Genomic DNA, 17346 nt, shown 5'->3' on the forward strand with positions numbered 1-17346 from the left:
GGCCCGTACGGCCCCATGCGCGCTTTCATTGCAAAACTATTGGGAAAACCCCCCGTATGAGGGCCGTACGCATTAGCGCGAGCAGGGCCGGAAAAAGCCGTACGGCCCTACTTGAAACTCGTACAGCTCGGTTCGATGCAAGTTTAGGGGATTTCGTCGCTTTTAAACATCCAAGTTATTGACAGCCAGAAAAGCAAATGCAAAAACAGATAAATTTTCTGTGCAGATTTTTGTTTTTTTCCTAACTTCATCTTCTGAGTGCTCATAAATGTGTAAAAAATGATTATTGACTGACTTAAGGTCGGGCCGGACAGGAAAATATTTGGTGCTCGGTCCGTACGCCATGACCTCGGGCCAAATATTTTCCCGTCAGGCCCTCCCACTCAGTCAATAAATACATAGAATGGACCCTTGAGAAAGATTTCAAATGGGTTTCTAGTAGTTATCTCTCTGGAGCATCAGTACCCTCCTACCGGTTTTGACTAAAACTGAAGAGAAATATCCCAGGCTCCAGTTGTTCAAAAGGTGGATAACGCTATCCACCGGATAGTTCACTGTTCTTTGGATGACTTATCCACTGGATAGTGACTTATCCGGCGGAAAGCGCCATCCATCCTTTGAACAACTGGGAGCAGGACTATACAATCAACATTTTTCATTCTCAATTCATGGCATACCAAATGAAGGTTGTTTCAGCTGTAATTTGTCCTCATTCAAATGATATGCGAGAAAATTCTTGGGTACACGGTGTACCCACATTCCACATCGTTACTCTGGGCAGAGATTTTCATGATATGTGTGCACAGCAATTACTGGCGGTTCGCTTATCAAGGGGTCCTTGGCTCTCTTACGAAGCTCCACTGGCTTTTTTGTGCCATGTGAACTATGAAATATAATAAACATAGCAAAACTGGAATGCTAAAAGGATATCTTCGAATATTAACCATCAACTGGTACAACGACTGTACGAGGTTGTCAGTTAGCGATCCTGCCAAATGCACACGACACTAATTGTACAGGCGGTCTCCCTATAAATAGTTTCTCACAAAAGAAAAAGATGTTTCGGTCCGAGATTTTAATCCTTTTTCTTACTGCCGGTTTACACGGTACGATTTGTCGGGCCGATAAATCGGGCCGACAAATCGTACCCTGTAAATTGGAGGGTGTAAATTGCAGGTTGCAGGTCACTGCTTCACCACAGCTGAAACAACCCAAACCTTTACTAATGCTAACATTAGGCCTAAAAAATAATGTTTAAGCCTAAGCTTAGCATTTTTGTAAAGGTTTGGGTTGTTTCAGCTATGGCGAAGCAGTGACCTGCAACCTGCAGTTTACACCCTCCGCCGTGTAAATAATGGCCGAAAATGATTGCCAATGAGTAATTCCACTTTTATGGCATTGTTTCCGTTTCCTGTATGTGTTTTCGATTGTTTCAATAACAATGGAATTAAATGGGCTGACGTGAAACTCTCCCTTAACAGCTGTAGTACGCAATACAGTCAATTCCTGCCTTGCGGACACCCCGCTATTACGGACAGCAGCTAAATCCCCGGCGAAAGTTACAGACGTTTGACTGAAATAAACTCCCGCTATTAAGGACACTTTATTCGGTCCCAACGTTACAATTTATTGTTTTCTCTCTCGTTATAGCGGACACCGAGCAGCATCTTGGAAAATTTGCACACATATCAAGTGTATTTTTTCTGCTTTTTTTTATTCATTGAGGGGAGTTTAAGGTTGCTAATGAATTTAGTCTCCTTGGCGACAAAGTGGGGGAAGTTGCAATTCAAAGGAGAAGCGGTACACAGAGCCGATTGGAACGATATTTCAAGGCAATGTGATAGCTGATGTAATCACTAGCTGATGTTCAGGTTTTTCCTTGACAATTATTTTTTTTAGAAATGTAGGTTACTGTACTTCAGTACAGTAGAAAACCAAAACGATGATGGACATTGCTGCAACATACGATGACTGTTTTTTACGTACTGAGTACTGTACACAAAGGGTACGTAACTCCTGTTCTGTTATGTTCTGCTCTGTTTGTAAATAAAGTTCTGACGCCCTTTGCGTGCGACAACGGGTCTGAAAAAGGTACTGGAGTTAATGAAAATGAACACACGTGTGACCCCTTCTGTAAATATGGTTTAAAATAAAAAATTTTCTCGCACCCCGCTATTACGGACACCAAATCGTGGTCCCGAGGGTGTCCGCTATAACGGGAGTTGACTGTAACGGCGTGGGATCGCCAATAAAGGGTGGCTATTCTTTCAAAAGGGAGTCGCTAGAAAAAGTATGAAATCACAAGTCGCATAGACGCGATTAAAAAGAAAATGCTTTTATTCAGTCCAAGAACTTTATTTCGAAATTATTAAGTCAAGGTTTATTTACTTACAGCAAACGGTTTAAGTTATTACTAGGCTGGCTTGCAAATAGCAAAAAGCTAATCGCGGCAAGCCCGACTGTACACAGAATTATTTAGACATTTTTGTTAAAGGATTAAATGATTATTACCTACAACAACATGTAAACATTACTCTTCGTGCTTTCAAATATTTAGAAGATAGAAGGATTTAGGAGAAGAAAACAGTCTAGGTAAAAGAACAATATGTAACGCGAAAAACTAGTAAGACTAAAACTCAGCTAGAAATTTAATTTTTCATCTTGTTAATTAAGGTATCTATCTCGGCGTAGGAGTTTTCCAGTTTTTAGAATTTCAATTAGTTTCGTTTTAATAGTTTTTTAAAAGAACTTCTGGATAGGTTTTTGAGACTAGTCGGTATCCCATTCCAGATTTCAACACCAACACGTGAAAAGGCATTACTTTGAACGCTAAGTGCAGATTATTTGGTAAAATCATGCTCAGATGTTGAGCGTGTGCTGCAAAGGCCTGGCCAAACGCTCGCAACATGTTGCGTACGTTTGGCCACCCTGTAGCGATATGTTGCAACATGTTCGATCAAATTTGAAAACGGTCAAATTTTTCGTGCAATATTTTGGATGTTGCATGATGTTGTACTCGTTTGGCCACGTTCACACAACATTGTTGCATTAGGGCATGCGCGCTAGGTTCACTTGTCGCGCGCCGGGGGCCTGGGGCGCATAAACATTGACATGTTGCATTAAGAAAGTTGAAAATGTTGCGTTCGTTTAGCCAGTCCGTTAACACACGTCTTAACATCATGCAAGAATGTTGCAAGATGTTGCCAGCGTTTGCCCAGGCCTTAAGGATGAAGACTAGTAATTTTAGAAAATAAATTCGAAATGTTAATCGGTGCAAAATTAGTATAGCTATACATCAAAAATTAACAACTTTCTCATAATATAGGAATTTAAGCGGTAGACGTTTTTCTTTCAAGAAAGGAGGTATTGCATGTTCCCTTGCGTGAGCTAAGTGAGCAAGACGGAGTGCACGTTTTTGAAGGACAAGAACTTTATTTAATAGGGTCTCAGATGCACTTCCCCAAGAAGTTAATCCATATGTTATATACAGGTACAATGAGAGACTTGTAAATATTAAGATGACTTCGATTCGGAACAATGTCTTAACTTCGCAATTAAAAGGACAGTTTTGCTTCTTTTTGTTGTGAGGGTATGAACATGGTCTTTCCAACTCAGATTTTCATTAATCAATAACCCAAGAAATTTAATGCAGTTCTTACGTTCAAGAATATACATTCTTAATTTTCTTCATTATCAAAAATATTAATCTGGGGTAGGTAAAAATAACAAAGTTTGTTTTCTTTCTGTTACGTGTAAGTTTATTTGAGGTTAGCCAATTAAATAAGCTGTTCAATTCAGTATTTACAATTAATTCCAATGTCTCGAGATTTTCTTGAGAATAAAGGACATTAGTATCATCCGGAGAAAAGGAAACATTGAAGTTCTCTGGAGCAATGTTGAATATCGTTAACATATAACAAAAAAGAGAAATTTGGAGACTAACGCAATGAGAAGCTAGAGGTGAGACTGCCTTCTTCTTGCATCTGACGAAGATAAAAAAAACCTCAATGTTCACAAACGTTGCCTGTATGGCGGGTAGCGTCTGCTACGGAGTTCCTGCAAAAAGCGCGGTAACCGAAATGCCAAGAGACAAAACCTACAATGTACTTATTTCTTGTGCGCTTTCTTCCGCAAAACAGCGAGGGGAAAAAACAGTGAACCTTGTTCTCTGCGTTTACTACCGGTGGCGTACAAGTTGTATATAGGTTACTTCGCCTACTCTGCGCTAAGCGAATGCGAGTTTGAATCGCACTAAGAGATGATCGTTGTCGCTCCTAATGGCTGGGCAGAAAAATGTTCGGAGGTATAAGCTAACTAAAGCTACTCCCGCCTCTTTTAACGAATGACGTTTTGAGGCAAGCTACTTTACATTAAATTTCCTAAAAGGCAGTTTAAGAAACGAAAAATCAAACGTCCACGGAAACATCAGGCGGGTTCATACTAGGGACGTAAGAAGGCTTTTAAGTATTCCCAAGTTCATCTTCGAATGTGAACGGGTTTATTTTCGTTGAAGTACCTTACTTGGTAGCAGGGGAATCTTCAGAAGAGGAAGTACGACCTCTTGTCTGGTTTAATGTGTACTTGAGCAGATGCAGCAGGTCTCAAGTTGGCTTGAGTTTCTGTCGCACTTATGGCTTATTTGGTGAGGTATCATTATTCTCCACTGTCTCAAATCCAGCAATACACCTCTTTTACCACCCAAAATTCAGCATAATCATTGTTTGCAATTTCTCCTGGGACATGAAGATGTCCCATGAGAAAATCGAAAAAAATGCCTAGGTAAATTATTATGGGGTAAAAGAGGTGTATTATGGAATTAAATAAAGTACGAGAGTATCCCAAAATGACCATTATTTGTTGGCGCCGCTTCGTGGGCAGACGTTTGACGCAAACCTCAATAAAGTATATATAATCAAGTGAAGCTATGATCCTCGCAATTTTTGCAATTGCGTAGAGAAGCCTGAAAAAATCAGGACTTCAACGGGGTTTGAACCCGTGACCTCGCTATACCGGTGTGACGCTCTAACCAACTGAGCTATGAAGCCACTGACGTTGGGAGCTGGTCATTTGTGGGCCCTAATGTTCCCGTGAGGAATGAATCAACGATGAAATCTTTGCTCCAGTACGTGCAGAACCCAGTACGTGCAAAACCAGCCCGTTTTTGAAACGCGGACGGCAACTGGAAGAGACCATTTCGTGTGTCAAGGCAGTGGTGTCTCCCAGATTTTTATATTATCATCTACAGTGGCGAAAAGATACTCAGCAATGTAAATGTGGTTGTGTGAAGACAAGTTAAAAGGGAAAACAGCTCACTTCCGGTTGCCGTCCGCGTCTCAAAAACGCAGGTGTGAACTTGATTAGTGAACCTTGGTACTTTCGGAAATCCGGCACTATATTCGAAAAACGTTGGTTTTTTTTATTTAAGGACGTTCGCGCCAATTGTTTCTGCGCATCCCTACTGCGCACGCAAATGCACACGCCACGTCATACACGATCGCGCGCGCTAAGTAATAATATGAGAAATGATAGGGCAAAAGGCCATTGCTATAGCTTTGCCTGGATTTAACGGTCTTGGACGTTCGGTGACCCCTATTTTTCTTTTCAGAAACGGAATTTATTTACAATTATCTCCACGTTGTCCAAAAATGAACAAAAAATCAATGTGGGAAGTTAAAAAAATTTCAAGATTTCTGCTCACGGGACATCAAATCTTGCCATCTTGCGGCTGCAAGGCGAGTGAAACTGTGGTCGCTAAATGCGAACTTGATATTCACTTAATAAGTCCACTTAACAATATTTGGCAGAGAAGATTTCACTTCAAAGATTTAATTGCAATATATTTGGGTTTACAGACACTGGCCTTATTCGCTAACGAAGCCCGATTTTGTCACATTTTGGGTGTTTTTCCGGGCATGTTCTCTCCAAAACGAAGTCGGTGACCCCCCATTTTTTTTACATTTCTGACATAACTAACTCATCATCTTACAGTGGTAAAAGTTTCAGAAAAAAATCAATGTTGAAAAATTTTCGCGCGAACGTCCTTAATTGAATAACAAAGCGTACCCTACAATTCCTAAGCTTTCAGAAAATACTTTATTGGGGTTTGCGTCAAACGTCGGCCCACGAAGCGGCGTCAACAAATGATGGTCATTTGGGCTATACTGGTACCTTAAGCCTGGATTTCACTAGCGACGCTAGCGCAAGCGTAAGAGCGCTTATTTCACCGTGAAAACCCTGGTTGACGCAAACATATGCACAAACGCAAGGATCAATTTTTTTCTTTTTCCTTGTGCTTCGGCTTATGCTTGCGTTCGCTTGCGTAGTAAGAAAACGAAACGCAGCATAAGCACAAGGAAATATGCTACGTCTGGCCAATTAAAGCACTCGTTCCAGATTCCCCGCGTCTGAGCATTTGAACACAATGGCCTATGCCCCGTGGTTGATTCTCATTCTTATGTCGACGTTCGTTTTCACTGAGCATAAGCTACTTATCCTTGTGCCTGCGTCACTAGTGAAACCCAGGCTTTAAACTTTGCGCTATCGTTGGTATTTCACGGATGTTTCGTCTCGGCAACTTTGTACAAAACCAGCAAAGAAGCCTGCAACACAGAGTAGTGGCAAGAAAGCTTTTAAAGTAAAGATAGAACGATTTGTTGCCGTCGTAAAAAACAAACGTTATATTGTAGAGAGCTGCACTAAAATGTGAGCAAATAGGCCATTTCCGAGTTCATATCCGCCTCCTCTTCAAAGCGAGTCTAAGTGCAAAGTTTTTGTGATGGTAATTAGTTCTACTTTACATATGAATGAACTACACACTTAGACTCGCTTTGAAGAGGAGGCAGACATGAACTCGGAAATGGCCTATTCGGGTAAGATCTCCTCTTTTCTTTAACAGCATCGTGCTTTGTGAAGTCGCCTTGTAGTTATAAAGAGATTGAGCATTGCACTCACGTAAAAGGACAAGCTGCCGATTATCTCAAAAGCATGAATGATCCCTCATCGTAACGTTTTCCTCTCTTTAAAGAAGTTGCTCAATAAATCCCGATAACAGGCAAGAAATTACATAGTTCTTTTATTTTCAGATAAATGCAAAATTAAGCCTGACGTTTGCTGTAAACACTATGATGTGTGTCTCGCTATTTTATTGGCCCCACAAAGGCTTCGGCGAACAATGAGTCCCCGGGGTAGACAAGTCAAAAGAAAATGATGGTGCAACAAGAATCATCGCTTTTTGCCTCTCAAGAAATATTTCCGACAAGATTTTTGCTCACCAGTTTTGTAAATCGGACCTTCTTTACTTTCTGCCTGAATGACATTTCCAACGGAAAAAGTTAAAACTCCGAAAAACGTTTTATCGAGCATTTTTGCGTTAGTCGGCCTCGAAACAAACGGTTCCACTTCAAAAGCCACTATCAGCCCTACGATAAGTACACTATAAACAAGCGATTATTTAAAACCAAACTGCAACATCTTAACGTGTAAAAAGGGTAGTATTTAGTGATGATTTCCTTAACATTATTCTAATCAGTTTCACAATTAATAACATTGAAGTGATTTGCCCACATCATACAAAATGCTCTTATTGATCATTTCACCTTCAAAATTCTTGTAGTTTTCGATCACTTGACCACTATAATTTAAATATAAATAAATACCGAAACAGCAACAGTTTAGTTCATTTGACCGGCGAGACACACCAACGATCGGTTAACTTTGACAACATCTTGACAGGATTATGTACCACAACAGCTTCTTTCGGACTACTTTGCCAGAAACTTTACATCCTGTCTCATGATGAGAAACACGACTCACAAGAAGAAAAGACGATCAGAAAGATCGTGTGAAGGCTCGTTATGAATGTTCTGTCCGACCAAATACGCTAACTTGTGGGCATACTGCAAGACAAACAACAACAGCGTTGTGTTAATGCGCTTCGTAGTCGCAGTGAAGGCGTATTTTAATTGACACGGGCTAAGCATAATCCTCCCCGGAATTTTTGGCCGCCATCTTGAATTTCTGAAGGAGAGGAAGTTCATGAGTGGGGAGAGGAGTAAATCGCACCAAGGGGGTAGGTCAAAAGCGGGAGAAGTGAGAGGGAGGGGAAAGAACATTCATCCAACATGGTGGCTCGAATTAGTTCGGGAGGATCGATAAGACGCCTGCACTGCAGGCATTGCGCTTCGCAAAGACCTGTGACGGCTTTAAAGGGAGTATTCACTTAGGTGCAAATACGCCACCGTCGTTGTTGCTGTTCATCTTTGGAATTCCATGGATAAAATTATGATTCTAAAGCGACATAAGCCCAGTGTTTTTTTGAAGTAAGCATAGACTGACTTATAGGCCACTTCGGGAAATACTATAATACTCTTTGTCTGTCCTCCCAAATTTTGAATAAGCATTGTTTTTGTTTTCTCTTGGGACCATTGTAAGTCCCAAGAGAGACTGGAAACAACGTTTATGCAAAATTTGAAAGGGGGGGGGGGGGGGGTGTAAAGACAAACAAAGGGTATTATGGTATATTTCGAGGTGGCCTATTACGACGAAGATGAACCTACGAGCAAAATAGATTATCTGTCTGTCTTGGCCTTTGTTGCAGGTAGCAACTTACATTCAAGTCAACTGAAGCAATACAGCACGACCTTCTCCTCTTAATGTGATCTCAAAGAGTAGACGAATTCTATGGAGTGAAAACGGTACTAAAGATCGGAAGGCTACGATTCCTCAGATTAAACCTACCTGACACGGAGCAGGCACCCTGACTGTGCCAGGCCAGTTGTAATATAAATGCGTTAGCTTGTACGACAATCTGCAGAGAAAAAAAAAGGCGTTAAATTTTGTTTCCCAAAAGCACAGAAGCTGTCTTTGTCAAAGAAAACCTCGAGTGGTTTTCGGATTCTTATGCACGGAGATTTGAGTGCTGCTGAATGTTGGAATGATGACATGAATTTTTCCGCTGGTGAGATACTCGAAAAAAGTCCGAGTGTTCCTTTACAGTAGTCGCTGTGAATCGACGACTTTCCGATCACTACAATCATGGACCAAGTGTTGGGAAGGTAGAATCACATTGGAAATAACCCCCCCCCCCCCCCCCCCACTCCCCCTTATCAATGTTGGATTTTCCAAACAACAAAATGGTGACTTTTCTTCCAACATTGAATATGGGGGAGGGGTCGACAAGAGTATGATATTTCCCAAATAAGTACAGCCAATAGTTAGAATAATCGAATTAGGTGTGAAGGGTAGTGATGAGCGCAACCTTCCCAACAACTTTTAACCACGATTGTAGTTCGGATGATGAACGGGACTCTCTTGGGCGGGAGCTAGGCCCTCCAACTTGGTTAAAGTGACAATTGTCCCGCTTTACTGCTAGGACTGGAATAAATAGAGTATTCTCGCTATTGTCAAGAAAGAGATCAATGTTTATCACAGTAAATATCATGATAAATGTATTTCTTTGACGAATGATTATGTCTAACGGGGGTAAAAAATCGCCATATTTTTCATTATAATAGCGAGAACACAGATTTCCTTCTAAAATACCATAATTTCGTGTTTTTCTCTTATGGAACTCTGTTTCTATTCAAAGTTTGTCTTTGTTTCCTTGATATAGCTGCTGGTCACGTTAGCAAACATTTTCCGTTAGGATACTTTTATAGACTCTACCAATGGTCCTTACTCGCGCGCATGCAAAATGGCTGCCGTGCAAAGCCTCTACAGATTTCGTAGCCCGAGCCTCGAGTTGAAATGTTTGGGAACGAATTTCGGTGGATTAGGGTCCCTAACGACTCGCTTATGTCCAGATATGCAAGTAATTAGATACAGGCCCAATTTTGATATTCAACACGGATAGTCCCTTTAAGTCCAACCTTTTCCTACATATTTGTAACAACAGGGTTAGGGTAGAGGTTATCGTTATAGTTAGATAAGGGTAAATACCGCTGTTTGTTATCCAACTGTGTTAGTTACTGTACAAAAAACGCATGAAACGAGTACAAATGTTCCACGATATAGTATTGTACACATGGATGTTGTACAGTGGAGAACCGGTTTGACTAGTTTAGGTGCTGACGTTTCCTCCGCGCTCTGTCACACGTTCTCGGTTTTTTACAATTCTTAAAGCCTGCCATTACCTTTGCATGTAGTCGGGCTTAAGTTCCGATTTGTCATAAACAATGACGTAGTGAGTTGGGGTTACTGTTCCCTGGCGGACATGTTGACTGACGAGATAGAAGTCATACCTATGGGAAAAAAATACGCCAAATAAAGAACCTCTCTGTAAAGTGGGAGTCACCCTTGCCCATTGTATCTCAAACACAGGCAAAGTATACGGCAACCATTTGCTTTTATCGAACAACAACTACAAAACACATTCAAACATTCCACACATTCAAGCAAAACTACATGTGTATTTAAGGTGATTCCCTGGTTTTGCATTGCGCATTCCTACTGCGCACGATTTTTGCGTCATCAGCACGCGCACATGAGCGCGCGCGCGTACAAACCATAAGGGATTTCCCTCAAACTAAGCTCGATAGCGAGATAAAAGCTCCTTTTCTCTTAAACGAGCACGGTGACCCCCACTTTTTATTTTATAAATTCAATGAGAACAATATCCGCAATAACTGAGAAAAATTTTGGCAGAAATCTATAGCTACTTTTTTGGCAAATGAAATAAATGCTACAGATAGAGACGTAACGGGCCCAGCAGAGCAAGTCCAAATTATGTTTCCTTTAAAGGATAAAAATATCAATTAATAATGCAGGGTATTTGAAGCCATTTTTTCTGGGACGTAGATGAATAAGCAATCAAAGAAAGTCGAACTCTGTGTGATATAGCACGCCGCATTGAAAAATAATCGATCTTGTTTGTTGTGCACTGAGATAACCAAAAGTCACCTAAATAACCATATTTGTCAGCATCGTAGCATGAAAACAAGCACGGTGACCCCCTCTTTTTATTACCTTTTTAACATGTCCTTGTACTGTAATGTCATCATACCAAGTTTCATCGGAAATCTATGACGGGTTCTTTTACCCGGGAATCACCTTAAGTATTGAACAGTTTGCTTTCAAATTCTGCACCTTGCTGCCAATTCACCACCAGGTATCCCGCAGGAGATGATGGAATGATTGTCAAATAAAGAAAAATGTTTTTAAGTTTGTAAACACAAACTGAAGCTCTACAATGAATTCGCTTACCAGTCTCTTCGTGTGATAGTATGGTCCAAAACTGTACCAGGACTTGGGTTATCCAACTTGGGCATCGGTCCATGACCCTGAATGGCCAGAAAAACGTAGCGAGACAGTTGTCACACAGTTACAAAATGAAGACAAGCTTATAATGACAAGTCACTGACCTGGGTTGAAAAGATTCTGGTGTTGATACGCTTGGACACAATGACAACAGCCATCTTGGGGGTGTAGCCCTCACCAAACAGAGTAAAACACTCGGACAGTTGCTGCACTTCATATCCTGCCACAGTTCTAAGCTGGCCATCCCCCACACCGTCACGGAATACAACAATACGATCTGGTAATGCCTGGTTCACCTGTAAAGAGAAGAAAAGTGAAAGAAGTTCTCTCTACAACCGACGTCATTTTGCTAGGTTAAACTGGGAAAGATTGAGACAAGTCCCACATCGCGTTTAAAGAGAGACTTGACAACATTTATTTTAACTTGCATTTTAGAGTGGCAACAATACTTTTCTTTCTCTCAGAAAGAGTCTCTCCTGTATCTTTACGTCTGCTCACCTTAGGGACGGTGCCTACTATCGTTATTGCGCATCTCCAGATACCCGGGCTTCCTATCGGTAGTGCTTACAAATGCAGGGATGTTTTTGCGCGGCTTAAAACTATGTGCATAATGCCGAACTTACCAAGTGTTCTTGGTATTCAAAAGGAAAACTGGGGGCAAGCATGCAATTTTCAGAGATAATTACGCTTCACATTGGAAAGGAACGCCATACATTGCTTTGTATTTTAAAGCTTATCACAAATATCGATGATTAATTATCTTTCAAAAATGCGTGGTAACCCCAATTTTCTCTTTGGATTTCACCAACACTTGTTAAGATCTGCTTTTCCGCCAAATTCATACAACCACGCAAAAATACCTTTGAATTAGTAGGCACCGTACGTAAATAAAAAATCTACGACCTGAGTGCATGATGTAAGGGTCTCACCTCATGATACTTTTTCAGTGAAGCAGTGAGAGCCATTTTCAGTCCGTCGATGAGCTCTTGTCCAGGAGACTGGAAGCACACCCTTGAATACCAACGCGTGAGGTTCTTGTTCATGCTGGCAACAAACCCTCCGACTGAACGTCCCCCTCGGGAGGCATCATGATATACATCAATGCCAATCACCATCAAGCTTTTCTAAACGGTGAACATTACAAAACAAAGTTAACCTGCTTAAAATACCACTTCGATACATGTAGTTGAATTGAACCAAGTGCTATTTAACAAGGGCAAGGGCTACGGGTCAATAGCCCATGAGGGCGAAGGGTCTAATTGTTTTAGTTTCACCCAACTAGTCGGACAGAAAAGGCAACAATAAAGTTAGCAAATCCAAGTTGAAGAAATATTTATTTGGGAGTAAAACGAAAAAAAGCGTCACGCTTTTCGCTACTCTAGGACTATTACTAATAGTCCTCTAGTAGCGTAGCCAATTCAAATGCAGAAGAATCTAAAGAACGCCCACTAAAATTTTCTGAATCAACGATATGACTTAAACGCCCAAAACAACAATCTTAATCTAGAAGTTTTAGGTCAACTGCAACATGATTTTTATTGTCTATGAGCGAGGATATTTAAGATTCCAGGAACACAACAATGTTGTGGGGATTTCGTATATTGCCTATAGCTGCAAAGTGTCCATGTGATGGTGAAAACTAACCAATGGTATGTCTAAGGCCCAAAGTTCTCCACCCAGTTTACAGTTGATCTGTAATGCTATTTTCTGGGTAACACTGCGCAGCTTGTTCTGCTGTGAAATCGTCTTCGCATTGATAACCTACACACAAAGTAAAGAGTAACAACAGCAACTTCAATATTTCACATCTTTGCACCACATTTGGATCAGTATCATGACAAGCAACTAAAAGTACACCCAACAAGCACGATTCCAAATCAACGATTGTACATACCCTGGAGTACATGTATCATTCTAACAATGACAGAAGAACATTTAATTCAGGAATTACACCATTCTTCCTTCACTCGCATGAAACAAGCTTTATAATGGATACTTTCCCCACCCCCTTTTCAAATTAAAGTTAAAAAAATAAAGTTGAAAATAAAGACCATCACAGTTATAAACATTACTTTTTCTGGCTTTCTTTCCTTACTGCTCAAGTAACATTTATAACTGCACTGACCTTCATCTTGACTTGATTGTTTCCACAGTTCAAATATATGGCTTTCATATATATATCAACTTTTGTCAGAAAAAAAAAAAAAACTCGGCTACCACAACAGTTATTGAAAGCTAACCTTTTTACAACCGGTCCTTAGACTTAAAACACTGTTGATCAACGCTGTTTAAAATAGGTGTTTAGGCTTAAGCACTATTTGAGATGACTGCTTACATGTAGACCTAAATACAGTGGATATGAATTTTAATTGCATAATTATCACAAGTTGTCCAGAGTCCTTCTACATGAAACATGCCAACAGCCAATCACAGGCCGGTGCAATTCCTGGATTTCGCTGTAAACAACATTTAGGCCTCAGTAATTCAGAAAAATGATAGCTCTATCTAACCAATTGAACAACTGAGGGTCCACCCTTATTAAATGCTATTCCAAAAGCGTCATTGCCTTAAAACTGGGAATATCAACAGCAATTTACAGTGTTACCTGTGAGGGAACAGGGCTTTCAACACAGCATAGCTTCTTTACAGCAGAGTAGCGATCATCTCTAGACGTTGGAAAGATAATGACCACCATTTGGACCTGAGGGGTCAAGTTCTCCCTAATATTGCGCAGGTAAGTTTCAGTTCTGTCATTTGGCATCTCAATTGGCACTGGATCATTTACCTACATATATGATAAGGAGAGAGTGCTCTGATTAATTCAGCCACTCAAAACTGTGATTACTATGATTAACCATACAATGTTTATCATGATTAAATACTTACCAGTATTTAAAAACTTAAGATTTAACACTTATCAAGGTTGCTGCCTACTGGTAACGGTCGCCCGAGGCGCCTTATTTGCGAGCGGCGACCAAATTTCTGAACAAGTAGCCCGAAGGGGTGCCTTATTTGATTCATCCTCACTTTCTTGTAAATATGAACCCAGCTGAAATTAATTAATTCTGGGCTCTTGAAAAAATGACTTGGGCTACTAATTTTTAATGTTGGAAGCCCGAAGGGCTCCCGGAATTTTTTCTTAGGCAGCAGCCTTGCTTATCAAGGTCTGAGTTTGTTTTGATGCTTCCTTACCTGATGTGACTTCTTAACTCTATAAAGAATAGATACTTTCCGAAATGCTTACTTCAAAATAGGCCATTTTTGATGGATATTCAAATTTCGCTTAATAACAAAGCTAAGAGGACATAAAGGAACTAAATAAACAAGATATAAGTTGCCTTTGTTAGTGTCCTTTTGGCCCTGCTATCAAGTAGAATGTTAAGAAAATAATATGTCCAAAGATGCTAATTTAAGGACGGTGCCTACTATTGTTATTGCGCATCTCGAGATACTCGGATTTCCTATTGCTAGTACTTATTAATACAGGGATATTTTTGCGCGGTTCAAAACTATGCGGAGAAAGCAGAACTTAGCAAGTGATCTTGGTATCCAAAATGAAACTTGGGTGTAACTATGCATTTTTCAGAGATAACTGAGCTTCAATTTGGAAAAGAACATCATACATTGCTTTGTATTTTAAAACTTTTTACAAATATTGTTGATTAATTATCTTTGAAAAATGCGTGGTTACCCCCAAGAGTTTCTTTTTGGATTTCAATAACACTTGTTAAGATCTGCTTTTCCTGCATATTCAGTAAACCACGCAAAAATACCTTTGAATTAGTAGGCACCGTCCTTAACATTTCCAGAGGGTTCATTAAAGGTCAGGCTGAGTGCAAATCAACCACCTATGAACACTATTTTCCCACAAATTTACCGGCCTGTTTTCCTCTTGCTTTACTACATCAAACACATTCAAAATGCCCCGCAGCCAAACCCAGATGACCTCCAGAAGATAATCTTAATGAACACCCTGCCTTCCCCTTCTAGGAGTGACACTTGTAAATTTTTACCTTGTCTAATGCCAGACGATTTTACTCATCAATGGAGTCCAGTTCCGGAGAGAAAGATTTAACGAAACTCCTTGTCACATTGCACAGATTATGACCCTACCTGAATGCCCATAGCAGGGGTCACTTTCCTCATCATATTGATGAAATCCAGAGCCTTGCTCTTGTCTCTATTAACAAAGAAAACAATCCATTTGTTGAGTGGAACAGGAGTGATCACTTGCTCATTAACAGCTTGCTGACCCCAGTCAGCCTGAGGGCTAGACTGAAATGATGTTCTCCCAAGGACAATCTTCTCTAGTGGTAGCTGCCGTCCCTGAGTCTGAAAAAGTGAATGGCAATTATGTTACATATATAAATTTATTGCAACATGAAACTAGAGATAAAGCATGTGTGTAAAGAAAATTGAGTAAAATTTCAATAAATTCCCAACCCTCCCCCACCCCAAATTTGCAAATTGGCTCCTTTCACCAGGGAACCGTCAAAGCAATCAAGAATGTCAAAAGCAATGAAGAATCCAAGGTGTTTTGCAATGGGTTAAACCATCTCACTTGACTAAATGGTATTGTGTTAACTTCATCCACTTTGACAAAAAAATAGTTTGGGTGTTTATAAAGGGTTCATCCTAGTAAAAACTGGATGTTAATTAGCTGAAATGACAGGAACAAAGTCCCAGTAAACAGGTCCCTGTGACCTGTCTGAAACCATTCTGAAATTCTCGATTCACGATAAACTTGGTTCACTTACTCTAAGCATTGTTTGGTCAAGTTGAACTCCCCAAGATGTTAGCTCTTTAACAGCCTAAAACAGAAGGCAAAAAAGAATATCATGTGGCAGCTATAATGTGTGGTTCCAGAAAATTTCCATACCCCTAATTTAGGAAAGTGTATACAAAGTGATGCTCTTACTTTGTTTCTTCAAAAACTGATGTACAACCAGTGCAAGGTTGAACTTCCAAAATGAACAAAACTACTAATTTTACATTAACAGCATTCTACCTCTGGGCAAGAATTGATGTTGTCAATGAACTTCATCATTGCTTGTTGCCTCTGCATTGGGCTCACTCTTGTGTGGGCTGCTATGTCCTAGAATACAAATACAAAGACTCAATCACATTCCTTCTAAGCCCTGTGGCATAAGTGTTGTGAAATGTTTCCCTTCACTGACAAAATTCCTCAGGGGCAGTGCTTGAAAAAAATTACTGTTTCCCTGAATAGCAAAATATTACTGACCTTCATCACTCTGAAGTCTTGTCTTACAGAATCTGTGAGTCCAGTGATGTAGCATAGTTCCGGAATTAAACAGACTAGTCCTGGTTTTTTACCCTACGACAAAAAGAAAGTTAAAAAGATTGAGAACATTTTCTCTGTGATACTAACAGAAATTTGTGCTCAGCATTTCTGTAAATTCCAAATGTACAGAATTGTGGGAAAGCTGGTGACCATAATTTGAAAGCTTCTCCCCAAAAGGAATCTACCGTACTTATTCGGCTACAAGCCGAGCTCGGCTATAAGCCGAGACCCCAAACTTCTTACGGAAAAAATCAACTTGATTGACACGAATTGTAAATGCATAATACTCGGCTATAAGCCGAGACCCATTTTAGGTCTTGATGTGTATTATCGACTATGGAATTTTCGTAATTTAAAATACAAATTGACATTGACTGAAAAATTATACTCAAAGCAATCAAAATTAATGAACACGAAAGATAAGAAACGAACAAGCAACGTGATCGTGACGTGACGAATATTATTAAACAATTGTTGACCTCACAGGAAACGTGTCTTCGTGCAAGCGAAGCGTTTTATAAAAAGTTATTCGACTGGAAACCTTACAACCTCGCTCTTTAAACTTAAAATAGTCGCCGAAGCAGAAGCTGTAGAAAATAACTCCGAGATCGCCGGAGAATACGGCATCAGCGAGTCGATGGTTCCGTCGCTGGAGGAAAGATAAGTTTACACGATCTGTGATGGTGCAATCTCGTTCCCAGACTCCTCGTTCCTTCGATGGGTAAACCAGGCCCGAGGAGATGGGAAGGCGTTCGTTCAAGACTTGTGGCACCTCTATAACGCACTCGTCG

At 40.3% G+C, this 17346-nt stretch overlaps 1 protein-coding gene across 2 annotated transcripts in view; it reads right to left on the minus strand.

The window, feature by feature from the left end:
• Nucleotides 1-7047: 7047 nt before the first annotated feature.
• The window catches only part of LOC138022166 (piwi-like protein 1), a 29680-nt gene continuing 19381 nt past the window's right edge, over nt 7048-17346 (minus strand). For both annotated transcript variants that reach the window (XM_068869200.1, XM_068869198.1), the window contains exons 16-27: nt 16496-16588; nt 16262-16348; nt 16011-16064; nt 15367-15585; nt 13859-14038; nt 12898-13014; nt 12183-12377; nt 11358-11549; nt 11200-11276; nt 10131-10238; nt 8737-8806; nt 7048-7895 (exon numbers count right to left, since the gene is read on the minus strand). In XM_068869200.1, coding sequence (XP_068725301.1) covers nt 7809-7895; nt 8737-8806; nt 10131-10238; nt 11200-11276; nt 11358-11549; nt 12183-12377; nt 12898-13014; nt 13859-14038; nt 15367-15585; nt 16011-16064; nt 16262-16348; nt 16496-16588 — 1479 coding nt within the window. In that variant the 3' untranslated portion in view covers nt 7048-7808. The remainder of the gene's footprint in view (nt 7896-8736; nt 8807-10130; nt 10239-11199; nt 11277-11357; nt 11550-12182; nt 12378-12897; nt 13015-13858; nt 14039-15366; nt 15586-16010; nt 16065-16261; nt 16349-16495; nt 16589-17346) is intronic.

The sequence above is a fragment of the Montipora capricornis genome, chromosome 10, assembly GCF_036669925.1.
Source record: "Montipora capricornis isolate CH-2021 chromosome 10, ASM3666992v2, whole genome shotgun sequence".
Classification (NCBI taxonomy): Eukaryota; Metazoa; Cnidaria; class Anthozoa; order Scleractinia; family Acroporidae; genus Montipora; species Montipora capricornis.